Source organism: Bos indicus x Bos taurus, chromosome 9 (genome assembly GCF_003369695.1).
Source record: "Bos indicus x Bos taurus breed Angus x Brahman F1 hybrid chromosome 9, Bos_hybrid_MaternalHap_v2.0, whole genome shotgun sequence".
NCBI classification, from domain to species: Eukaryota; Metazoa; Chordata; class Mammalia; order Artiodactyla; family Bovidae; genus Bos; species Bos indicus x Bos taurus.
In genome coordinates this window covers 42,800,778-42,827,544 of record NC_040084.1, presented here as the reverse complement: position 1 = coordinate 42,827,544, position 26,767 = coordinate 42,800,778, and the positions used below count along the sequence as shown (strand labels likewise).

The 26,767-nt window shown below is 38.7% G+C and overlaps 1 protein-coding gene across 4 annotated transcripts in view; it reads right to left on the bottom strand.

Annotated features, from left to right (window-relative positions):
• Positions 1-26,767, bottom strand: part of PDSS2 (decaprenyl diphosphate synthase subunit 2) — a 285,071-nt gene that overhangs the window by 155,129 nt on the left and 103,175 nt on the right. For 3 of the 4 annotated variants that reach the window (XM_027551287.1, XM_027551288.1, XM_027551285.1), the window contains exon 2: positions 16,286-16,420. The exons of the other annotated variant lie outside the window; for it this stretch is intronic. In XM_027551287.1, coding sequence (XP_027407088.1) covers positions 16,286-16,420 — 135 coding nt within the window. The remainder of the gene's footprint in view (positions 1-16,285; positions 16,421-26,767) is intronic. 4 annotated transcript variants of the gene reach the window in all.

Here is a 26,767-nt window from a genome sequence, read left to right as displayed (position 1 = left end):
GAACTTAGCTGGATATGTGCCTGTGAAGCTCTCTGATTTAAGTTCATTTTATCTTTATCTATATTATAGATGAGTAATCACACAGCATGATTAGTGACTTGCCTAAGATCAAATAACTAATCAGTTACAGATTTGAGACAAGAACCTTTATCCATGTCTCTTTTACATCACACTGTTTACCAATGCAGGGTGCTTCGAGTTTGGGTTCAAAGGATAAGCATTAAGTCATGAAGCTATTAAGCAAACTCTGTCATTAAACATTTTAAATGGCTGCAATTCTTCTGATAGAACTAACATTTTACTACAGTAAATGTCAAGAATTGAGCACCGTTTAAATTTAGATTAGACACTGGATAATGCCTTTGCCTATGGCTTCTTACTAGTTAATGTAGAGCCCTTCTTTAAAACAGAGTTTAATTTTTTTACTATTGACAAAACAATTTATGCAGCTTGTTTTCTGTTGTTATGTAGTCAAGCAGGCTAATCTATATCAAGATATTTATATACAATTAACTCTCAGCAGAGTAGATTAGTAGCTGAGCCCACCTACTTTTTGTGGTTAATTATACTTGTTTTGTAAGAGGCTGTTCCTATTTTGTGCTTTTCCAACAGCTCTGGTGAAGTAAAGACTTCTGATGTACTGTACATGGAACATAAAGAGCCTTCCCCTTTCTTACTCAACATATAATTGCTGCATTTGTGCATGCTGTGTAAGTTGAAAATAACAATAAAAAGTTAATGAAGAAAATAAGTACGGGTTGTAATGAATTAGTAATATTACTGGATTTGTATCTGGAGTTTATTTTTATTGCTATAAATGGAATACAATCAATAGTAATATGTAATCAAACTGCACATGCTTTCATCTCTTGAGAAATCTCTGAAAAGGAGCTGAGATATCTTTAAGAAATTATCTTCAAAAGCCTACTCTAAATTCAGTTATTCAGCATAGTCATTTTAAATCACTGTCAATAAGTATTCCTCATTTTCTAATTTCTTGTAGTACAAAAAGGTACATTTCTTAAATAGGTTGTTAATGTTTTATAAGAATGAAATATAATTTCCTTTTAATTTTCAAGTTAATTTAGATTTTCTTTATATAAAAAAAGAAATGAGTTCCCTTTGATTATTCCCGTTCTTAAACTTTTCCCCATCCCCACTTCCTCCAAACAGTTACCATCAAGTGAGTAAGGTTTCCTCAAAGACTTTTTTCTATACATTTACACATGTCATTTGAAAAAATAATAATAACAATAGTTTTAAAAAATGCTATACAATATTAATTATTGCACTTTAATATAATTAAGCACTAAGTAAATATAATAATAAGTTTCTACTTAAGCCTCATTTCTTAAGGTGTTTTTTGATGTGGTCAATCCCAAGGGAAATATAGTTTGTTAATTTTGTTTTTGTTGTTCAGTTGTTTAATCCTGTCTGACTCTTCGCAACCCCATGGACTGCAGCATGCCAGATCCCCTATTCTTCACCATCTCCCGGAGTTTGCTCAAACTCATGTCCAGTGAGTCAGTGATGCCATACAACCATCTCATCCTCTATTGTCCCTTACTCCTTCTGCCTTCAATCTTTTGCAGTATCACGGTCTTTTCCAATGAGTCAGCTCTTCACATCCAGTGGCCAAAGTACTGGAGCTTCAGTTTCAGTATCAGTCCTTCCAATGAATATTCAGGGTTGATTTCCTTTAGGACTGACAGCTTTGATCTTCTTGCAGTCCAAGGGACTCTCAGAAGTCTTCTCCAGCATCACAGTTCAAAGGCATCAATTCCTCATTGTCCAGCTCTCATATCTGTACATGACTACTGGAAAAATCATAGGTTTGATTATATGGACCTCTGTCCACAAACCAATGTCTCTGTTTTTTAATATGCTGTCTAGGTTGGTCAATGTTTTTCTTCCAAGAAGCAAGCATCTTTTAATTTCATGGCTGTAGTCACCGCCCACAGTGATTTTGGAGCCCAGGAAAATAAAGTCTGTCACTGTTTCCATTGTTTCCCCATCTATTTGCCATGAAGTGATGGGACCAGATGCCATGATCTTAGTTTTTTTTGAATGTTGAATTTTAAGCTGGCCTTTTCACTCTCCTTTACCTTCATTAAGAGACTCTTTAGTTTCTCTTCACTTTCTGCCATAAGGGTGGTGTCATCTGCACATCTGAAGTTACTGATATTTCTCCTGGCAATCTTGATTCCAGCTTGTGCTTCATCCAGCCTGGCATTTTGCATGATGTACTCTGCATATAAGCTAAATAAGGTAAGTTAAATAAGCAGGGTGACAATATACAGCCTTGATGTACTCCTTTCCCAATTATAAACCAGTCCGTTGTTCCATGTCCAGTTCTAACTGTTGCTTCTTGACCTGCATACAGGTTTCACAGGAAGCAGGTAAGGTGGTCTGGTATTCCCATCTCTTGAAGAATTTTCCATAGTTCATCATGATCTACACAGTTAAAGGCTTTAGTGCAGTCAATGAAGCAGAAATAGATGTTTTTCTGGAATTCTCTAGCTTTTTCTATTATCCAATGGATGTTGGCAATTTGATCTCTGGTACCTCTGTCTTCATGGGAAATAGATGGGGAAACAGTGGAAACAGTGTCAGACTTTATTTTTCTGGGCTCCAAAATCACTACAGATGGTGACTGCAGCCATGAAATTAAAAGACGCTTACTCCTTGGAAGGAAAGTTATGACCAACCTAGATAACATATTCAAAAGCAGAGACGTTCCTTTGCTTACAAAGGTTAGTCTAGTCAAGGTTATGGTTTTTCCTGTGGTCATGTACGGATGTGAGAGTTGGACTGTGAAGAAGGCTGAGCGCCGAAGAATTGATGCTTTTGAACTGTGGTGTTGGAGAAGACTCCTGAGAGTCCCTTGGACTGCAAGGAGATCCAACCAGTCCATTCTGAAGGAGATCAGCCCTGGGATTTCTTTGGAAGGACTGATGCTAAAGCTGAAACTCCAGTACTTTGGCCACCTCATGAGAAGAGTTGACTCATTGGAAAAGACTCTGATGCTGGGAGGGATTGGGGGCAAGAGGAGAAGGGGACGACAGAGGATGAGATGGCTGGATGGCATCACTGACTCAATGGATGTGAGTCTGAGTGAACTCCAGGAGTTGGTGATAGACAGAGAGGCCTGGTGTGTTGCGATTCATGGGGTCACAAAGAGTCGGACACGACTGAGCGACTGATCTGATCTGATCTGACCTCTGTCTTTTCTAAAACCAGCTGTACATCTGGAAGTTATCAGTTAACATACTGTTGAAGCCTAGCTTGAAAGATTTTGAGCATTATTTTCCTAGATTGTAAAACTGTGCAAGAGTTTGAGCATTCTTTGGCATTGCCCTTCTTTGGGATTGGAATGAAAACTGACCTTTTCCAGTCCTGAGGCCACTGCTGACTTTTTCAAATTTGCTGGCATATTAAATGCAGCACTTGAACAGCATCATCTTTTAGGATTTGAAATAGCTCAGCTGGAATTCCATCACCTCCACTAGCTTTGTTGGTAGTGATTTTCCTAAGGCCCACTTGACTTCTCACTCCAGGATGTGTGGCTCTAGGTGAGTGATCACATCAACATGGTTATCCGGGTCATTAAGATCTTTTTGTATATTTCTTCCGTGTATTTTTGTCACTTCTTCTTAATATCTTCTGCTAGATGCATACCGTTTCTGTCTTTTTTGAGTGCCTGTATTTGCATGAAATGTTGCCTTGGTATCTCTAATTTTCTTGAAGAGATCTCTAGTTTTTCCCATTCTATTGTTTTCCTCTATTTCTTTGCAATGTTTCCTCTATTTGTTTGCATTAGAACCAGATATCCAATTGCCAACATCCGTTGGGTCATCAAAAAAGCAAGAGAGTTCCAGAAAAACATCTACTTCTGCTTTATTGACTATGCCAAAGCCTTTGATTGTGTGGATCACAATAAAATCTGGAAAATTCTTAAAGGAATGGGAACAGCAGACCACCTGACCTAGCTCCTGAGAAATCTGTATGCAGGTCAAGAAGCAACAGTTAGAACTGGACATGGAACAACAGACTGGTTCCAAATCGGGAAGGGAGTACGTCAAGGCTGTATATTTCACCCTGCTTATTTAACTTACATGCAGGCTACACCATGCGAAATGCCAGGTTGTATGAAGTACAAGGTAGAATCAAGATTGCCGGGTGAAATATCAATAATCTCAGATACGCAGATGACACCACCCTTATGGCAGAAAGTAAAGAAGAACTAAGGAGCCTCTTGACGAAAGTGGAAGAGGAGAGTGAAAAAGTTGACTTAAAACTCAACATTCAGAAAATTAAGATCATGACATCTGGTCCCATCACTTCCTGGCAAATAGATGGGGAAACAATTGAAACAGTGACAGACTTTACTTTTTTGGGCTCCAAAAGCACTGCAGATGGTGATGCAGCCACAAAATTAAAAGATGCTTGCTCCTTGGAAGAAAAGTTATGGCCAACCTAGACAGCATATTAAAAAGCAGAGACATTACTTTGCCAACAAAGATCCATCAAGTCAAAGCTATGGTTTTTCCAGCAGTCATGTATGGATGTGAGAGTTGGACTATAAAGAATGCTGAGCGCTAAAGAATGGATGCTTTTGAACTGTGGTGTTGGAGAAGACTCTTTAGAGTCCTTTGGACTACAAGGAGATCAAACCAGTCCATCCTACAGGAAATCAGTCCTGAATATTCACTGGAAGGACTGATGCTGAAGCTGAAACTCCAATAGTCTGGCCACCTGACGCAAAGAACTGACTCATTTGAAAAGACCCTGATGTTGGTAAAGATTGAAGGTGGGAGAAGGGGACGAGAGAGGATGAGATGGTTGGATGGCATCACCGACTCGATGGACCTGAGTTTGAGTAAGCTCCGGGAGTTGGTGATGGACAGGGAAGCCTGGTGTGCTCCAGTCCACGGGGTCCGCAAAGAGTCGGACATGACTGAAGTGAACTGAACTTTGCATTGTTCACTTAAAAAGGCTTTCTTATCTCTCCTTGCTGTTCTCTGGAACTCTGCATTCAACTGGATATATCTTTTCTTTTCTCCTTTGCTTTTCGGTTCTCTATTTTTCTCAGCTATCTGAGAGAAAAAAAAAAACAAACCATTTTGCTTTTTTGCATTTCTTTTTCTTGGGGATGGTTTTGATCATTGCCTCCTGTAAAATGTTATGAACCTCTGTCCAGAATTCTTTAGGCACTCTGTCTAATTTTGTTTGGCATTTTTAAATGCCAAATACTAATATGCAGTGTGAAGGTAAGAATTGATAGTCACAGCCTATTGTGAGTATAATCAGAAGTCATCAGAAGCTAATTAGGACTACATTAAAATGATAAATTATGCACCATAATATTTGCAGCTGAAATCAAGTCCCTAAATTTAAAGATTTATTTTAAAAGAAAAAAAATCATCTTGTTTCTTCACAGCATTTCATGTTCTCCACTTACCTTCATAAATTAAGATTTCAAATAGGCCTCCAAATATTTTACTACCAGTTCTCCTAACAGTACACCAAGTCTGACCAATTTTCACTTGGAGGAGAAAGTAATGTTTAGATTAATAATTTGATTATAAGCTATTTTCTAGATTTAACTTATATTTATAAGGCCTTTTATCTGATTAGTTCTTTAAGCCCAACAATTATCTTTGATGTTTAACCTTAATCATTAATTTAACTTTAATCAATTGAATAATATATTGAGTTGAAAAAGAATTAGCCCAGTTACCAAAAAGTTGATAGTGTCCATTTTAACATGGATGGCAAACCTAAGAAAGTTAATTAAAAGATGTCATTTTGTGTCACTCCTGCTTTCTTTATTTAAAAAACATCTAGAGTCCATGCATTTTCATAGGATATTTTATCCTGTCAAAGGGGAAAAGATAAAAGCTTAAATCAGTTCAAAGTCCTTCATTTTAATAGTAGGATAGAATTTCTAAGCTAACTACCTGCAATCAACAAAAATTTTCACTGCTTTTTAACAAGTACATAAGTAAAACCTGTATAAATGAAAAATAATTCAGACCACTGAACAGGACATAGAATAAACAAAGTCTCTCATCCCGTTTCCCCTATAGCTGCCACTCCCCAGAGGTGATCACTATTAACAGTTGTTTCTGTCTCTTTCCTTCTGAGATATTTTACATGCAAATAAAAATCCACTCACTCACTCAAGCCCCAGTGGGACCAAACTATTATAGAGTACGTTTCGGAGTCTTGCTTTCCTTACATGTTCTTTGAGCTCTTCCCAGATCGGCACATACAGATTTCCTTAATTCTTTTAAATGATCGTTTGATATTCCTTTGCATCAATAACATAACATGTCCCCTCCTGATGGACACTTTGGTTGTTTCCTTTTTTGTTGCTGTTCCTGCAAAGTATACTACAAAGAACATTCTTCTACATATATGTTTGGGCACTTATGTTAATACATTAGTACAAAATTTTGCTAAATCAATGCATAGCTGAATTAAAATAAAATTTACAGCTATTACCAAATTGGTCTCTAAGCAAGCATACCAATTAACATCCCTACGAACAAAGCATTCAGGTGCCTTTTTCCTCACAGAGAAATGTTGGCTATCAAACTTTTTAACCTTTGCCAACCTGACGGAGGGAAACTATGATTTTAATTTGTCCTTTATGATGAGGTCCAGCCTTTCTTCTCTTTTGTTTACTAACCATCTATGAGTTTTCTTCCCTGAACATCCTGTTCATGTTTTTCGTCCATGATTGCATACTACTATCTTCTTCCTGATTTACAGGATCCTCAACTGATCTGTTTATTAAAACTTAGCCCTCTGTCATGTATGTTGCAAATATTTTTGTAACTTTGGCACTTAGCTTTTGACTTTATGGGACATTTCTTTCCATTGAAGAATTCTTTTTTAATGAAGTCAAATCTTTTTGATTATGGGTCCAGAATGTTGAAACACTTTAGGAAGGTCTTCCTTGCTTCAAGATTAAATAATAATAATCACAAAGATAACAACAGTTACCAGGATTATTCCACTCTAAGCAATAGTCAACTGACTGGCATCTAAGTACTAGGAACATGCTGAATACTGGGCTCCTATGAAGAAAACAGATCATTTGAACTATGTTTAATGGCACACACAGCACAATTGCCTTTTATCAGCACTACAAATAAATACATAAAAAGATCAATCCATAATTTTATTCCCATTTATCAGCTCACCTGCCACTCAGAAGCCAAATAAGTAATATGATAAAAGTACTTCTTTTACAAACAGAATTGGAATGATTGACAAATGTATCATGATTGGAATAATTGAAAAATGTATTGACCCACATGTATCCTGGCCAAAAGACAATCTAAAGGACAAAAATAACAACAATTACTTTGTTGCTATTGTTTAGTTGCTAAGTCATGTCTGACTCTTTGCAGCCCCATGGATTGTGGCTCATCAGGCTCCTTTGTCCATGGGATTTCCCAAGCAAGAATACTGGAGTGAGTAGCCATTCCTCCTTCAGGGGATCTTCCCCACTCAGGGATCAAACCTGCATCTTGTTCATGGCAGGCAGATTCTTAGTTACTGCTGAGCCACCTCAACACCTCAACAATCAGCAGTTTGTTGGGAAGCCCAACAATCACTTTACTCCTGATTCATTCAATACTTTTTCTTGTAGGTTCTACTTATCACTGAATTTATCTCTAGCAAATAGATTAGAGACAGAGAAAGGTGGGCAAGAAGAAGGTGGCACCATGTTTATAACATGTCAGGACACTGCAGATCTTTAATTAAATTCAGTGGCTATGCCTCAAAATGACAGGTATGCATTACAGTTCCAGACAGACAGGCTGCTCTGCTATGATTCTAATGGCTGCAGGAACACTCTCACCGCAATGGTCCCTCAGCAGCAGCTCTTTCTCCTCCCTCTGCTGCCCAGAGGGAATTAAGTTCAGAAGAGTCTACAACCTATTAGTAAAATTCAAGCCGTATAGATACCAGAATGGAAGTTGCAGATAACAGAGATGAGTAATCAAAATATAATTTTTAAAAAAGGAAAGGAATAGGTGGAAATATTGAGGAAACAAAATGAACTTTTGATGGGACTTTTAAGATTGCCCAGTAGATATTGGGCAATACTTTAAAAAATTTTTGGCTTTTTTGTGTGTGTTTTTGTTGATACTTCATTAACACTTTTCATTCTTTAAATAAAACTATATATTGCTTTACATGATAACTAAGGTAAAAATTAAGACTATTCCATGAAGAGTACTTTAGTGTCTGATTACAGCTCACGTCCTAAATTACAAGTTGTAAAGGACATAATAAGATATAGTGATTGTAGGTTCAGTTCAGTTCGGTCGCTCAGTAGTGTCCGACTTTTTGCGCCCCCCATGGACTGCAGCACGCCAGGCTTCCCTGTCCATCACCACTTCCCAGAGCCTACTCAAACTCATGTTCATCACATCAGTGATGCCATCCAACCATCTCATCCTCTGTCGTCCCCTTCTCTTCCCACCTTCAATCTTTCCCAGCATCTGGGTCTTTCCAATGAGTTGGTTCTTGATATCAGGTGGCCAAAGTTAGGTAGAGTCCATGTAAAACTACTCTAAAAAGCACATTCTGTAAAATGTGTGATTCAAATGTTTGTTTTGGTGTAGAACAGTTATGTATATTGAAGATTCAATCATCCAGACAAAGATTTAAATGAATACTATGTCCAACACACTGGTGAGATGAAAATATGCACAAAGCCAAGGGCCTGTCCTGAAGGAGTGAGAAATCTGGTAAAGGACACAAAGCAGCATGACAGGGCTCTGAAATAACAATAAGAAATCACACTTGTTAAATTCAGTCTACACACACTGTCTAAGTGTTTTATTCCAATTACCTTCTTTGATCCACTCAACAAACCTATGAGGCACAGAGAGGTAACCTAACTTATCTGGGGTCACACAGCAAATAAGTGACAGAATAAGGAATTAAATTGAGGCCACCAGCAGGATATATTTCTTCCCCTACCTGATCACTAAATGCAGGATCTCAGAAAGTTACTTCACCTTTTTGACTCTGTTTTCTTATTGGTGATTCTGTTATTTCTGCATCACAGAGTTTCCATTAGCACTCAAAATTAGGTACCCTAACATAACATACGGAGAAGGCAACGGTGACCCACTCTAGTACTCTTGCCTGGAAAATCCCATGGATGGAGGAGCCTGGTGGGCTGCAGTCCATGGGAGTCACTGAGTCGGACACGACTGAGTGACTTCACTTTCACTTTTCACTTTCATGCATTGGAGAAGGACATGGCAACCCACTCCAGTGTTCTTGCCTGGAGAATCCCAGGGACAGGGGAGCCTGGTGGGCTGCCGTCTATGGGGTCACGCAGAGTTGCAACATAACATAAGGTGGACCAAACTGTTTCACAGTATTCCATAAGATGTACTGCTGACAGGGGTTTAAGGGTTTTATAGTCAAATAACCAGGAAATAATATCTCTTCTTAAAGATTCTTGATGGATGGCATATATACCTAACAATTCTTGAGATTTCTGAAATGAAGAAATCTTTTAAACTCTGTTTAACCTGGAAAAACCAAATTTATTTGACCACAGGACCTTTTGTCTCACTGACTACTTAATAAAACCTTCATCCTAAATGAAGCACAAATTGGGAAATGCTGGTAGAAAATGGCATGAGATCAAAGGATCTAATGGGTCTAAACCCAACTCAGCCAACTGCTAACCTGCTGCTTTGGGTAAAGACTCCGTAATCTCTCCAAGTCTCAGTTTTCGCTCTCAGCAACCACTTAGACTATTTCAATAACTCCTTGGCTGGTCCTCTTTACCTCTTGAACCTCAACTCTCTGGGTTATCTTCTCAACTGATTACATTCTAGAGCACAGATATATTAATATGATCCCCTCACTTAAAGACCTTTATAATGTCTATAAACAAAAATAAACATGTACAGAATGCTTACTATGCTATGCATTACTCTATTCACTCATTTAATTCTTAAAACCATTCTCTGAAAGGTGAGAGCTGAAATCTGAGGCACAGCTAGTAAGTGAGGTAGCCTGTTTCCAGATTCCAAGGCTAGTCTATGCCTCTTGGATGGCTCCCCACTGTTTCTCCAGGATAGAGCTCTGATCCCTTAGAACCTTCACAATCCAACTTCAACCTTTCTCTTCTAGGCCATTTCCTCATCAGTGGTCTGCAATATGTTAGTTTGCTGGGGCTATGAGGGACAACCCTGTTCTATGCCCCTCTCCTTGACTTGAAAATGACCACCTTCATGTTCATAGGGTGTTCTGCCTGTATATGCACATTTGTGCCCAAATTTCCCCCCTTTTTACATAAGGTCATTTAAATTATGGCTCATTCTAATGACCTCATTTTAACTGGATTATCTCAATAAAGACCCCATCTCCAAACACGGGCACATTGTCAGGAATGAGGGGTTAGGCTTCAATGTATGAATTTGGGAGCAGGGACAGAATTCAACCCATAACACCTACACGCATGATGCCCCAGTCTCTATTATGCAAATTCATGCATTCACATAACAAGTTATGTACCAAGTGCCCATTATTGTGTCAGCACGGTGCAGGACCTGCTATGTACTTCCAGACCACATGTTTGGTGAGTGTGTTCCTCACTTTCTTTACCTTGAACACAGCCACCTTTTACCAAACCCCTTGCCTACCTGCTTTCCTCTGATAACCTCCTAGTTACCTTCAGAATCCATTTATAAGTTCCCTCTTTGTAAAAGTTCATATGATCTCTTTTAATGAAATTTTCTTTCCTCCTCCCATTCGATTCCTCCACAGAATTCTACTTATACTTTACTTACAGCATCTACAGCATTGTATTATAGTTGGCTGTAAACTTGTATGTGCCCTAGTTTGACGCTAATAATGTCACTGAGGGTAAATATACTCACTATTCGATTCTGTCTTCCTGCACCTGCCTGGAACATCACATCAGTTCAGTTCAGTCACTCAGTCGTGTCCGACTCTTTGCGACCTCATGAATCGCAGCACGCCAGGCCTCCCTGTCCATCACCAACTCCTGGAGTTCACTCAGACTCACGTCCATTGAGTCAGTGATGCCATCCAGCCATCTCATCCTCTGTCGTCCCCTTCTCCTCCTGCCCCCAATCCCTCCCAGCATCAGAGTCTTTTCCAATGAGTCAACTCTTCGCATGAGGTGGCCAAAGTACTGGAGTTTCAGCTTTAGCATCATTTCTTCCAAAGAAATCCCAGGGCTGATCTCCTTCAGAATGGACTGGTTGGGTCTCCTTGCAGTCCAAGGGACTCTCAAGAGTCTTCTCCAACACCACAGTTCAAAAGCATCAATTCTTCGGTGCTCAACTTTCTTCACAGTCTAACTCTCACATCCATACATGACCACTGGAAAAACTATAGCCTTGACTAGACGGACCTTTGTTGGCAAAGTAATGTCTCTGTTTTTCAATATGCTATCTAGGTTGGTCATAACTTTCCTTCCAAGGAGTAAGTGTCTTTTAATTTCATGGCTGCAGTCACCATCTGCAGTGATTCTGGAGCCCAAAAAAATAAAGTCTGACATAGTGACTGCTTAATAAGAATCCATTTAATGAGTGATCAAAGCAGGTGTTCAATTTAACAAGACCCAGAAAAAAAATTGAAGGAGAACTATATAGAGACAGGAAAACCTGATAGACAGCTACTGCTAAAATCTAAACATGAAGTAATAGAGGCCTGGAACAGGAGAGAGGAAAGTGGACTGAAAGAAAAAACAACCTGGAGAAACCTGTGAGTCAGTGGTTTACTGGGCACAAAAGCTGAAAGACAGAGTAATCAAGAACCACCAAATTCACAGGGATAACCAGGTGACAGAAAGCAGAAAAATATTAATTACTATGGCACTATTGGTGGCTCAGATGATAGACTCTGCCTGCAATGCGGGAGAACTGGGATTGATCCTTGGGTCAGAAAGATCCCCTGGAGAAGGATCTGGCAACCCACTTCAGTATTCTTGCCTTGAGAATCCTGTTGACAGACGACCATGGCAGGCTACAGTCCATGGGATGGCAAAGGGTCTAACATGACTCAGCGACTGATAGACACATGGCCCTATTATTAACAGATAAACCCTAAAGTTAAGTGGTTGAACAAATAGGTTTTCCTCTCATACATCAAGACTATATGGATATTCCTGATGGACAGGTGGCTCTCCTTCGAGGGGTGTAGGCACCTTTCATCTTGAATAGGTATCTACCAAGATCATCTGCTTAAGGTGTACTGCAAATGTGCGATTTTTACGGTCAGGAAACAGTAAATTTCACTTATATCCTATTGGCTAGATCTCATTTATATAGCCCAGCCAACTGCAAAGGAAGGCTGAGAAATGTAGTCTAGCTGAATACTCAGGAAGAAAAGAAAATGTTTGGCAAACTTGTTTCAGTCTCTTCTAACATAGATAACAAGAGGTGGTAGGAAATTTCAGGGAATGAAGGTAGAGTGAAATTTTGTGGTCTGTTTACAATCACTAGTTGGATGAGAAATATTTGAGTTGGTTCTTCCTAAAGCAACTGAGAAAACTGAATCATTATTCACAAAATTCATGTGCATTTCTTTAAATGTAATAATCATGTCACATTAGGGAAGTCTATACTTTGTAATACTGTGTATTATAGTTATCTATCTTCTATACACAAAAATATCCTATCACTAATAGAATAAGCTGTAAACTTATTTTCTCAGTTGTAGTTAGGGATGCTTGCAAATTTAAAAATACACTTTTTGCCTGATCACCTTTGTAACCAATTTTTAAAGTCAGGGTTGGAGGAATCAACCTAAAGCCCATGGTCTTGCTAGCAAAAGGTCATGGTAGGTGTTTATAGTGCATTTTTATAAATGTGACTCACTTACCTATTTTTCAAAATGTTATTACATTTTAGCCAAAATTTTGCCTCTTCTGGCCATTATGTGATAAGTTCATGAGACACATCCACAAGATATATCCAGCAGTTATAGCCTTAGGCCAAAAAAAAAGAGATCACCTAACTCCTTTTGTTCCCTTAGGTAATTTACTCAGGTCCCATTAACTGACATCAAAGTCAAGTTTATGAGAGAAAATCACCAACAATGTAAATCCCAGTAGTTTGGCAGTGAATTAAAAAGCTCCCAAATCAGCACTTTCCTCAAATGTTAAATAATTCACTGTGACATTATAGATACAAGCCTCCAGCAAAAGTTACACTTGAACAATTAAGGAAGTAGGAGCCAAACAAATGACTTTAGGGATACAGAAACAAACGAATGGTTTCTCGTAGTACTATGCCAAATTACATTTTCACATTAACAAGTGTGTAGAACACCCAAGCATCACCAGTGACTTACTAGATAAAGTCTGATTACAGAAAAACAGCCTGGAACCATATATCATTTCCTAAAGGTAACTGTGGATTCTCTACACTTGGATGTGAAACCCATTTATACCATTTGGGGAATTTTTACATTTGTAATGTACTACCTATTCTTTTGCAAAGTTCTTTTATAATATTCATATTACCACAACCATCAACCAAATATATTATGTTCCTATGAAGAATCGGAAGGCAATGCAGCTGTTTCTTAGAGGCTAGATAAGAGACTGGAAACACAGCATCACAACACAGTGCACTGCACATACAGGTAACAGCATCTGCACAGTGGAGAGAAATACACTTTAGATTTAAATTCTAACTCTATCATTTTATACCGAGAGAATTTTAGACAAGTTTTAATATCAGTGTTTGTTTCTTTTTCTATAAAATGGGAATGATTCATTTATGCAGTAAATATTTAATTAACACTTACTAAGTCTCAAAGACTTCCAAGTGTTATTTTAAGATTAGTGATAGTAAACCAGCTGATATTCATTAGAGATATGTTGTTGTTGTTCAGTCGCCCAGTCGAGTCCAACTCGTCATGACCCCATGGACTGCACATGCCAGGCCTCCCTGTCCCTCACCATCTCCCAGAGTTTGCCCAAGTTCATGTCCATTGCATTGATGATGCCATCCAGCCATGTCATCCTCTGTCGCCCTCTTCTCCTTCTGTCTTCAATCTTTCCCAGGATCAGGGTCTTTCCCAATGAGTAGGCTGCACGCATCAGGTGACCAAAGTATTGTAGCTTCAGCTTCGAATGAAGCATCAGTCCTTCCAATGAATATTCAGGGTTGATTTCCTTTAGGATTGACTGGTTTGATCTACTTGCTGTCCAAAAGTGAAAGTTGCTCAGTCATGTCTGACTCTTTGCGACCGCATGGACTATACAGTCCATGGAATTCTCCAGGCCAGAATACTGGAAGTGGGTAGCCTTTCCCTTCTCTAGGGGATCTTCCCAACCAAGAGATCGAACCCAGGTCTCTTGCATTGCAGGCAGATTCTTTACCAGCTGAGGCACAAGGGAAGCTCAAGGATACTGGATTGGGTAGCCTATCCCTTCTCCAGTGGATCTTCCCATTCCAGGAATCGAACTGGGGTCTCCTGCATTACAGGTGGATTGCTGTCCAAGTGACTCTCAAAAGTCTTCAACACCACAGTTCAAAAGCATCAATTCTTTGGCGCTTTGCCTTCTTTACATATTCAGCTCACAACTGTACGTGACTACTGAAAAGACGACAGCCTTGACTATACAGACCTTTGTCGGCAAAGTATTGCCTTTGCTTTTCATCGCACTGTCTAGGTTTGTCATAGCTTTCCTGCCAAGAAGCAATCAAGGCTGCAGTCACCATCCGCAGTGATTCTGGAGACCAAGAAAATAAAGTCTGTCACTGCTTCCACTTTTTCCTCTTCTATTTGCCAGGAAGTGATAGGACCCGATGTCATGATCTTCTTTTTTTAATGCAGAGTTTTAAGCCAGCTTTTTCACTCTGCTCTTTCACTTTAATCAAGAGGCTCTTTAGTTCCTCTTCGCTTTCTGCCATAAGGGTAGTATCATCTGCACATCTCAGGTTATTGATATTTTTCCCTGCAATTGTGATTCCAGTTTGGGAATCCAGGCCAGCATTTCTCATCATGTACTCTGCATAGAAGTTAAATAAGCCGGGTGATGATACACAGCCTTGATGTCCTCCTTTCCCAATTTTGAACCAGTCCATTGTTCCATGACCAGTTCTAACTGTTGCTTCTTGACCTGCATACAGGCTTCACAGGGGGCAGGGAAGGTGGTCTGGTATTCCCATCTCTTTAAAATTTTTCCAGCTTGTTGTGATCTACACAGTCAAAGGCTTTAGCATAGACAATGAAGCAGAAGTACATGTTTTTCTGGAATTCCCTTGCTTTCTCTATGGTCCATGGATGTTGGCAATTTGATCTCTGGTTCCTCTGCCTTTTCTAAATCCAGTTTGTACACCTGGAAGTTCTCGGTTCATGTACTGTTGAAGCCTCGCTTGAAGGATTTTAAGCACTACCTTGCTAGCATGTGAAATGAGCACAATTGTGTGATAGTGATGAGGACTGATTTTTAAAGTAAATCAATAAGATGTATTAACCAGAAGTCTAAGCTTCGAGAAATAGTTCTTTTTGTGAGGAAAATTCCCTTGTCACCATGTTTTTGGGTGCTTTAGTTTCATGTGCCAAAGTCCACCTGCAGACTGTTACTTCTATACAGGTTTTCAACACAGTGCCAAGTACACTTCTAAGATTAAGTAAAGTTATTGCTGATATATTATTACTAAAAAACATTTTTAAAATCACATTTAAAAAATCACAACTGAAATTTTAAAGTTTGTTTTATATGCAGCAAAATAATATGTACTCATCAATTTATTTTTTAATCTAAATGTGAGATGTAAAAGTTTCTTATTCCAGTTAAATAAAAACCTCTTCACCATAAAAATAAACAAAATAAAGTTAATGATATAGCATTGAAGTAGACATCTCCTAAAATGGTAGTTGCATCATTATCTATACAGCTAAGTTATCCTATTGAGGTTTAAAAACCATGAATCCTGGACTAAATGATACAGAGTTCTCTACAGAAATAAAATGATATCATGATGGGGCAGAAGGGTAGTATTCAATAAAAAAATTTAAATCCTCAAGGTAGAAAGTATTAAACAAAAACACAAGGGAAAATTTACCAGAGTTCCATACAAAGTAGCTAAGACTATTAGATTTATTAAGAACAATAAAAATCCATCTTTTAACCTTACAAAATATTTTAATCTATCTCTGAATCAGAGAATGACGAAGAACTAAACAGTGATTTCTACTGACCACTGTATGAAAATACAATTTAGAGAGCAATTTCAAAATTTCTTCTTACCATGAATAGATCCCACTGACCATGTCATAGTTTTGACACGAAGCATTCACACTGTTGGGCCCAGCTGCCTTAGAAATAAGTAACACCACCAAGCCCCTCAACTGGAGGTTATTCTGTCTGTCGTGTATAAGACCCCTGCCAACAAGGAAAGAAAGAAAATCACAAAATAAGTTGGATCAAGTAAGAGAACTGCTGCAAATATGCCCACGCTTCCAAAATCAGACAATGGGACCCGCTGAAAAGAAATAGGATTGTGGAAGAAAGAGTTAACAGGAGGAAGCAGTGACTGCAGGAAACATCTAGAGAAACCCTCAGCTAGTTTTGAAAGTGATAGTCTCAAAACTGTAAGGCCTACTGACTTGGCTTCCTCCTCTTTCTGGGTTTTCCCATGCAATCTTAACCATGTGGTCTGATAATGAGAGGAACCCATAGTGTTAAACTGTTTTGTGGTAGTTGACTGCAGGTGAAATATAAATTGTATGGCTTTGATGAAGTTGTATTATGTGGTGATGGTGCTGGTAAGGGGAAGGGTACAAAATGATTTCTGTCTTTACAGGTCGAAAATTTGAGAATTAAAATGGAAATGAATGCCATGGGCAAATATTTTACCATTTCTTATTTTTTATGCAAAAGAATAATCATTCTAGGCACATTAAGCTTTAACATAGAATATAATTTTTTTGCTATGAATATTCAATATTTATAATTTCTACTATAACTAAGGTCAGAATACTTTCCTAGATTACATTTTTATTTAAGTATCACAAAAGGTTATCATATAAGAACTAAAGGGCAATATTAGAAAAAGAAAAAAAGACAGAAAATTATGGGTAACATATTATAATGGGCTCAGACAGTAAAGAATCCACCTGCAATGTGCGAGACCTGGATTCTATTCCTGGGTTGGGAAGATCCCCTGGAGGAGGACATGGCAACCCACTCTAGTATTCTTGCCTGGAAAATCCCCATGGACAGAGAAGCCTGGCAGGCTATAGTCCATGGAGTTGCAAAGGACATGACTGAAAGACTAAGAACAACATATTATAATAAATTAACACTTACAACAATCTTCATGAGCACTAGTCAAATAAGTTATACTAAAAAGTATACATAAATAACATACAAACAAAATTCTTGAATGTGGTAAAAATAGCAAAAAACTTTTATTAATTTTTATTGAGTTTAGTTGATTCACAATTTAAATACAGCTGTATTAATTAAGCTGTACATCAAAGTGAATCTGCTATACACACACACACACGCACACACACACATTCTTTTTTAGATTCTAATCCCATATAGGGCATTACAGAATATTGAGAAGAATTCCCTGTGCTATCCAGTAGGTTCTTATTAGTTTTCTACTTTATATATGTCGTGTATATGTGTCAATCTCAATCTCCCAGTTTATCCCTCCTCCCCTTCCCCCTTTGGTAACCATAAGTTTGTCTTCTACATCTGTGACTTTATTTCTAAAAACAGGAAAATTTGTATTCTGATACTTCACTGACTTATTAAGACTTCCTTGGGTGACTTCTGAACAAAGAATTAATTTAAATTAAGTTTATATAGTCAAAATTAATGAGTTAGCCCATTACTTAAGAAAATTTTCACCCCTCATGCTTCCAAGTAAATTTTTAAAAGGGCCCCTTACTCTTTCATTAGTTTCTAAATAAGACATCTTCAGGCTTCCTGCAAAATAACAGTTACAGTTCTTTCTTTACTTATATTTTCTCCTTAATCTAGTAAGTGATCTTCAGTAGGTTAGAGTGGTTAATGATTTTTACAAAGAAGTTCTAATTTCCTAGAAAAAGGAAGTTAATTTAAGGTAATTAAGCTATACTATAGTAGAAACAAATAATCAACAGAAATATCCAAAGCTCTTTATTATAATGTAACAATCTACTTAAATCCTACAGACCTGAACTGTAGGGAGGCTGGGAAGCATAGTATTTTGGAAGAAAATGTAAAATGGAGTGCTTTCCAAGTTTTTGGCTTTGAATTACAGATTTTAACTTATGCTACTGTGTGTGGGTGCTCAGTCGTGTCTGACTCTTTGCAACCCTATGGACTGTGGTCCGCCAGGTTTCTGTCAATGGTATTTTCCAGGCAATAATACTGGAGTGGGTTGCCAATTCCTCCTCCAGAGCATCTTTCCGACCAGGGATTGAACTTATGTCTCCTGCATTGGCAGGTGGATTCTTTACCACTGAGCCACCTGGGAAGCCCAACTTACGCTACTAGATCCTTATACATGTTTTACCTGAGGTATATAATAACAATATTAAAGAGAAGCTGTGAATTGGCTCCTAATTACAGAAAGGGAAAAGAGAAAGGTGAGGCTGTGTGTGTGTCTGTGTGTTTGAGGGGTTGAGCCTGTTTAGGAATGAAAAGCTATGGTCTAGTCAAAGCTATGGTTTTTCCAGTAGTCATGTATGGATGTGAGAGTTGGACCATAAATAAAGCTGAGTGCCGAAGAATTGATGCTTTTGAACTGTGGTGTTGGAGAAGACTCTTGAGAGTCCCTTGGACTTCAATGAGATCAAACCAGTCAATCCTAAAGGAAATCAGTCCTGAATATTCATTGGAAGGACTGATGCTGAAGCTGAAGTTCCAATACTTTGGCCAACTTGATGCAAAGAACTGATTCATTTGAAAAGACCCTGATGCTGGAAAAGATTGAAGGCAGGAGGAGAAAGGGACAACAGAGGATGAGATGGTTGGACAGCATCAACGACTCGATGGACATGAATTTGAGCAAGCTCCTAGAGTTGGTGATGGACAGGGAGGCCTGGTGTGCTGCAGTCCATGGGGTCACAAAGAGTAGGACATGACTGAGCAACTGAACTGAGGAATGAAAGATATGAGGGTAACACTTAACAACTTGAAACTTAAAACTTAAGTTGTGAGTTTTGAGACATAGGGCCAAGTCAGACTGAAAAACAGTCCTGGCAACAGTTCTGATAACACCTTCCATAAACTTCTGAGAGAGGAGACCTTTCACAGAGGACACATACATCATCATCATCATCAAAATACAATAGCAGCAGCAGCAATAAATCCTTAAATAGAACCTCACAATGCCAGGAACTGTTCTGAGTATTTTACTATATAATAATCAAATTGATTCACAACAACTCTAGGAGGAAGGTACCACAATTATTTTGATTTTAGAGATGAAGAGAATGAGGCACACAGAGAGATCAAGCAACTTTCCCAAGATACCATAGACAGTAAGCCTTAGAACCCTGATAGGGCCAGGATTTGAATCCAGGCCACCTGGCTCTAAAGTCTATATACATGTTTATCCATTATGCTAGACTGACTCTCCATCGGCTTCATTTCATTCATATACCAACTATTTATTGAGTCAGTAGAATAGTGACTGCTTTAGAACCAGGTCTGAAAAATCCTTCTGCCATTTATTAGTTGTATGACTCAGACTATCACTTTTTCTGTAAAACGACGTTAAACGACATGTGTTTCCTGTAGTCACCGTGTGGAAGAGACGACGTGAGTAAAGCACACACCACTGTGGAAGCACAAGCAAGGCGATAAGGTAGTCAGAAAACTACATTCCCTCTACTTTTTTGCCATGTATTTTTCTTAATTCTTATATCTTACAACCCCACGGACTACAGCCTGCCAGGCCCCTCTGTCTATGGAATTCTCCAGGGAAGAATACTAGAGTGGGTAGCCATTCCCTTCTCCAGGGGATCTTCCTGACCCAGGGACTGAACCCGAGTCTCCTGCACTGCAGGCAGATTCTTCACCGTTTGAGCCACCAATTATTTCCTATATTGTTTCTTCTTCTACTCCCCCAAAATAACAAAAGTTAAGGAATCCTTCCTTCTACGAGCCTGAAACATCATATATGGCTGAAACACATTCCACTTTCAGAAAGCACTACTGAAAAAGGTCAGGAGAAGAAACTCTAGTGCACCCACCAGTTGATAGAAATCAAGAGAGCAGTCAGAAAAGCATGCCTTCTAAGCATCAATTTTCACACAAGACAATAGTTGACAATCCAAAGAACAGATTAATAGTGTGAGTAAATTAAATGTTTCCAAAACACCACTTCTTTAAATTCACTTCATTAACAGCCTTAAAAAAAAAAAGGAATAAGATCATTTGATAATGTCTACTACTTAAAACTTAGCTCACAAGAAAAATAAGAAATTCAGCTCCTGAGCATAAAAAAGTCCCTCAGATTCTAAATTTGCAGAGATAATGTTTCATATAATCCAGGTCATATTTTCACCTGGAACATTACAATTTATTCTGAGTGCCTCTCTAGGAGAAATACGAACAAACTGGAGCATATCCAGAAGATCGTGAAATTATTTACGGCCACACACTTGGCTGACAAAAAAAAATGAATGCTAGCTTGGAGAATAGTAAAAACGGTGTTCTCAAATTTACGCAGCCAAAAATGTAGTAAATGCTTACTGTAAGTCAGGCACAGTGCGAGACAGACAGTGGAGGACATAATGACATACACTGGTGTGTTGTGATCTCCCTTCGTGTGGATTATATAATCTGGATTTAAAATAATAATAAAATGTGGCATGAGCTACTTAGGGATATCAACAAGGGCAACCAACATAAGCGGGGTGAAGGAGTGGTGAAAGAGACCTCCCTGAGACCTAAAGGATGAGAGGGAAGGAGTCACAGGATCTGAAGCAAGGAGGGGAAGTGAAAAAAGAGTGTTTTAGAGACAACACGTGTGCAGGTTTGAGGACAGAGAGAAGGACACAACTGTCTCCAGAACCAACAGGACAGGAACGCAGTGTGTGTGCAGGGGAGGGCTGGGAGAATTAAAGCTAGAGGAGTACATGATGACTGTCTGCTCATCCGAAAGGGTACCATGTGGATAGAAGACAGACTTGGTAAGTATTACTTTAGAGGGCACTAATAGATAGAAAATATAGGTGGTGAATTTTGGCTTCACATGAAGAAATTAAAGAACAGAGGAGCCTCTATTGATGCTGAGTCCCTTGTGAATAAAGATGTTCAAGAAGCTGCACAGCCTCTGAAACAACATATCAAAGGGAAGCCTGGATTATTTGACATCTGGGCTTTTTTCCCCTAACTCTGTGATTCTTTATGATTTCACTTTACTACATGTAATTATCTAATACTCTTCCCTGGGGCTCAGATAGTAAAGAATCTGCCTGTAATGCGGGAGACCTGGGTTGGATCCCTGGGTTGGGAAGATCCCCTGGAGGAGGGCATGGTAACCCACTCCACTATTCTTGCCTGGAGAATTCCCATGGACAGAGGAATCTGGCGGGCTACAGTCCATGGTGTCACAAAGAGACAGACACGACTGGGTAACTAAGCAGTTTACTTTTTTTTAACTACAATATATATAATAAGTATAAAAATTGGGAGAAATCGTTAACATCATCGAAGTGTCATAAATGAAAGCAATATTTAGTCCCTTGTAATCTATATCACTAAAATTCTACAGAATTGTTTCCCTTTTGCTAATATATATATATATATATATATATATATACACATACACATATATTTAGACCCTTCATCATTCATTAAACTAATATAAACCAAATACCTTCCATACTTTAAGCACTGCGCTTGCCACAGATGCCACAGTGAGCAAAACCAGGCAAAGAGCTTACGAGGCTTACAAGCTGATGCTAGAGACCAGTAATAATGAAAGAATCACAAATAATGTAAAATTACAATGCTAATAATGCCACAGAGTAAAAAGAGATGATACTCTGAGAGCTTACAACTGGGAACTAGCCTAGCCAGCAAAGGCTTCCTGAGGAAATGATGACTGAGTTGACATTCAAAGGAAGAATGAGCACATGCAAAGCTGAGAACACTGTACAAACGAGGCTAGAAGTAAACAGGGACTCGACCGCACAGGTCAAACAGCCTGTGATTAGACATTGGCTCTTTATCCAAAGAGTAATGTGAAACCACTGCAGTAACTTCAGCATCTGGTCATGTAATCAGATATTTTAAAAAATATACAAAAAATGTCTTCCCTCATCAGTGTGGAAAAGTGACTGATGGGTGTGTTGGCGGTGGGGGAACAAAGTGGATATGAGGAGATCAGTTGGGATGCTTTTGCGGTAGTCAATGAGAAATATGGAGGTAGTAGCTTGGTGGACAAACTAGAGATGTACCAAATCTAAAACAGTATTTCAATCAAGTTAAAGATAAGTCAGATACTATGTAGTCCTGGAAAATTAGCTACTATAGACACATCACTGGGGTCGCTAAGAGTCGGACACAACTGAGTGACTTCACTTTTGCTTTTCACTTTCATGCTTTGGAGAAGGAAATGGCAACCCACTCCAGTGTTCTTGCCTGGAGAATCCCAGGGATGGGGGAGCCTGGTGGGCTGCTGTCTATGGGGTCGCACAGAATTGGACACGACTGAAGCGACTTAGCAGCAGCAGCAGCAGACACATCACTAATTTTAAATAACATCATTCTGAAAAGTCTATAAGTTGAATTTTGGGCGAAGGAATTTGGCCTTCTTCAAAATTCTGCTCTAGAACTACAACAGATCAACAATTAACACTAATATCCTAATAGCTTTACAATTTCATGGAAATAAGGATTTTACAAGTGAACTTCGTGCAACACAATTGTATGGCCTTCTCACATCGTTGTTTCTGTGGTTAACTGCAGTTCCTACTACATCATCTTATCTTTCCATAACTATTAACTATTTTAAATCCTCAAATGACAGCTATGGAACCTTTCCATACTCTCTCAAATTCCACTGTTTCAACACGTATATATACTATGAGGAATACAAAGAAATGAGGTCTATTAAAGGAGCTATTAATGACATGTTTCAAAAATGGTTAAATTGAAAAAACAGTGGTTAAATTGAATAATATAAAAACAGATAACAAAGACAGTAGAGTATCAATAAGTTTTCCATAAACAAAGGAAGAAAGAAAACGGCTTCTTGTTAGAGGTGCCCCTCCCAGTGGAGACAGACTTCAGACTGAGCCTTAAAGATGGTCAAATTTTCCTGAGCAGAGAATGGAGGGAGGAGAGGGATGGAGTTATTGGAATGGAAAGAATGGTACTTTGGGAGAAAGGAATAGGTTTGAGTGATAGCAGGTAAAAGAATGGGAAGCAGGTTCAGGACCTGTGGGGCTAATCATTTGGGCAAAGTGTGAAGGTGAATAAGCCCAGGAGACAGCCTAAAGAGTGAGGGGCCTTGAGAGGTTTAGAATCAGGACTTTATTCTGCAGGCAATTTGAAGGCATGGATGGTTTGTCAGCAAGGGACTAATGTGTTTAGGGCTAAAGACTAAAACTGCTACTTGGGGCCTAATATTGTCACTCTGGCAATAGTGTGTTGTTGGGTACAGGGGAAAGGAGAGGGAAGATTAGTTAGGAGTAGCTTCTTCCAATATTCCAGGTGGGAGATAATGAGGGCCTAAATTAGGGTAGTAGCAGCAGGGATGGGAAAGAAAACCTGAATGATGGCAGCAGCATGGAGGTGGGTCAGGTTAGTCTGGCCAACTGACTGCATGAGCAAGACATCAGGAAGGCACCAGGAAGCAAATACAAGGGCTGAATTTAAGATTCAAACTTGTCTGCTGGAGGTGATGACGCTAGCATTAGCAAGGACTGGAAAGAAAAGGAGTGTTAATGGGGAATTAATGAGTTCAGTTTTGGACATGTTAACTTTGAATGCAAGAAGGACTTCCAGATGGAGATGCCCAGCAGGCATCTGGAAATGCTGTGGATATAGATTTGGGAAGCATCTTCATAGGGGTGATAGCTAAAGCAGTAGGAATTGATGGATGAGTTTTGGGTGGGGGGTGGAGAAAGAAGAAAAAAAGGGAAGGGAAAAGGGGAAAGGAGGGCATGAGAAGAGAAAAGGAGTTTTAGAGGATTCCTATATATGTAGGGAACTCAGTAAGGATGAGTGTGACCCACAGGAAGGAACACAGCATGTCCACAGATAAAAGGGTCTCCACCGACACCCGGAAAGAAAAGTGAACATAAATGCACAGCGGAAGCAGCAAACAGTGGCTGTGCGGCGTGCAGAACCTGGGGTGAGGCAGCTGCCTCTTCCATGGGCTTTTTATTATAAACGTCTAGCCTGGCACTTAATACGCTGAATAAAAACGGCATCGAATGACACAGCTACAGCATACTATAAACATGCTATAATGCCAGGCACGTGCTAATTTATATATGTACATTCTTATTCTCACAAAAACCATGTAAAAGAACTAGTAATATCATTTTACAGATGAGGAAAACTAGCAAGCAGGCTTAGAAAAGCTAAACAATTACTAGTCAATTAGTAATTTAAGTGCCAGGATTTAGATATAATTTTCAGTCTTGCTATTTAATGATTGTATCTGTTCTAAGGTACTCCTCACAAGGCTGTGAGAATCTTAAGGGCCCTCAGGCTTAGTCATCTTTGGATGCTCTGCACCCAGCAGAGTAACTGATACAGAATAAGTCTCAAAAAATGTAAGATGAGAGAGCAAATGACTTCCAAGAAGCAGAGCAGCAGACACCATCTTACCATCTTACCCAAACAGACCTATTACTAGTCCCAACCTTACTCATCTCTCCGTCATCTCCATTTGCTACACTGAACAGGGGGCTTCCCAGGTGGTGCTAGTAGTAAAGAATCTGCTTGCCAGTGCAGGAGACAGAAGAGATATGGGTTCGATCCCTGGGTTGAGAAGATTCCCTGGAGGAGGGCATGGCAACCCAGTCCAGTATTCTTGTCTGGAGAATCCCACGGACAGAGGAGCCATAGGGTCACAAAGATTCAGACACAACTGAAGGTACTTAGCACACACACTGAACCTTGAGTTCAGTGTCTTGAGTCCCTCTTCCTAAATCATAGTGGATTCTTTAAAAGTGATAGCCACACTGGGGAAAAGGACCAATGCACTACAAAATGACATGCTGAGAGTTTAATGTGATGTTGAAAAATTAATTTATATAAGAACCATGCCATATCAAAGGACCTATCTCTTAAGCTTTAAGCAGACAGAACTCAATATACTGGAGTGTTTAAGTGCTTTGTCTCTTCGTTTAGGAGAACTTACTGAATTCACTACTGCAGCAGTGCCTGTGAGAGGCTACACTCAATTTGAACAGAAGGTAGGGGAAGTTCCAGATGGTGAGCTGAGGTAGGATGGCAGAACCAGAGGAGAGAAACCTAAGATTTATGCTCAAGAGTTCATAATTCTAACTTATGCCAGTGACTCAGATCACAGTCTTTTGGTAAACTGATAATCAAATATTAAGGAAACAACTTATCAACTATAAGGGATCATCACCCTTGAGTTAGTTTGTGCATGCATGTTCAGTCACTAGGTCATGTTCGACTCTTTTTCGACCCCATTGTAGCCCACCAGGGTCTTCTGTCCATGGGATTTCCTGGGCAAGAATACTGGAGTGAGTTGCCATTTCCTTTTCCAGGGGATCTCCCTGACCCAGGGATCAAACCTATGTCTCCTGCTTGGCAGGCAGATTATTTACTGCTGAGCTACTGGGAAAGCCCTGTGTTAGTTAGCTCAAAGCTTCTTAAAGTACAACTGAATGGGAAAAATCAGAACTTCCCAGATCCCCGCAGTGGAAAAACTCCTTCCAATGCTAAAATCTAGAGGTATAGAGTTTGTTTCACTATTTGACTACCTCACTTTAATATATCCAGTTCTAATAAATCAATCCAGAAAATGTAAGCATAAAAGATGGGTGTCAAATCTAATATACATGAGGGAGATTGGCTAAAAAGGTTTCTAATAATATTTGTGACTGTGACCCCTAGTCAAAAAAAATTTTAAGTTTATATAGATAATGGAAGCAAAAGGACTAGAGGATGTACATTTTTTTTGCCAAAAAATCACAGGAATACCCTGATCGTCTCTATTGTTTTTTTTTTTTTTATGTTGACTATAGCCTGTTAAATTGCCTTTATGACCTACTAATGAGTTTTAACCTGCAGTTTTTTGAAAAAGTGCTTTAAGTCATGTATAGTATGTGATATATTAAGTTAAAAGAACTAGAAGTAAATGTAAAATTAAATAGGGATAGAATTACCATTATTTAAAAATAAAATCTGTGCAAACACTAGAACAAATTTAGTGTTGCAACAAAGCACTAAACAAATTTTAATGATATGGGAAAATACTTAAAATGTTAAAGAAAAGATAAAATTATAAAACTATAAATATAATATGATCCCAATTATGTTTCAATAGATGCACACACACATATATATATAATAAACAAGGCCATGAACTAAGAATAAATATAATAAAACATCAACATTTTATTTTAATTCAAGTATAGTTGATTATAATCCTGTGTTAGTTTCTAGTAATATATATATATCTTTTTCACATTCTTTTCCATTATGGTTTGCTGTAGGATATTAAACATAGTTCGCTGTGCTATACAGTAGGACTTTGTTGTTTACCTATTTCATATACAGTAGTTTGTATCT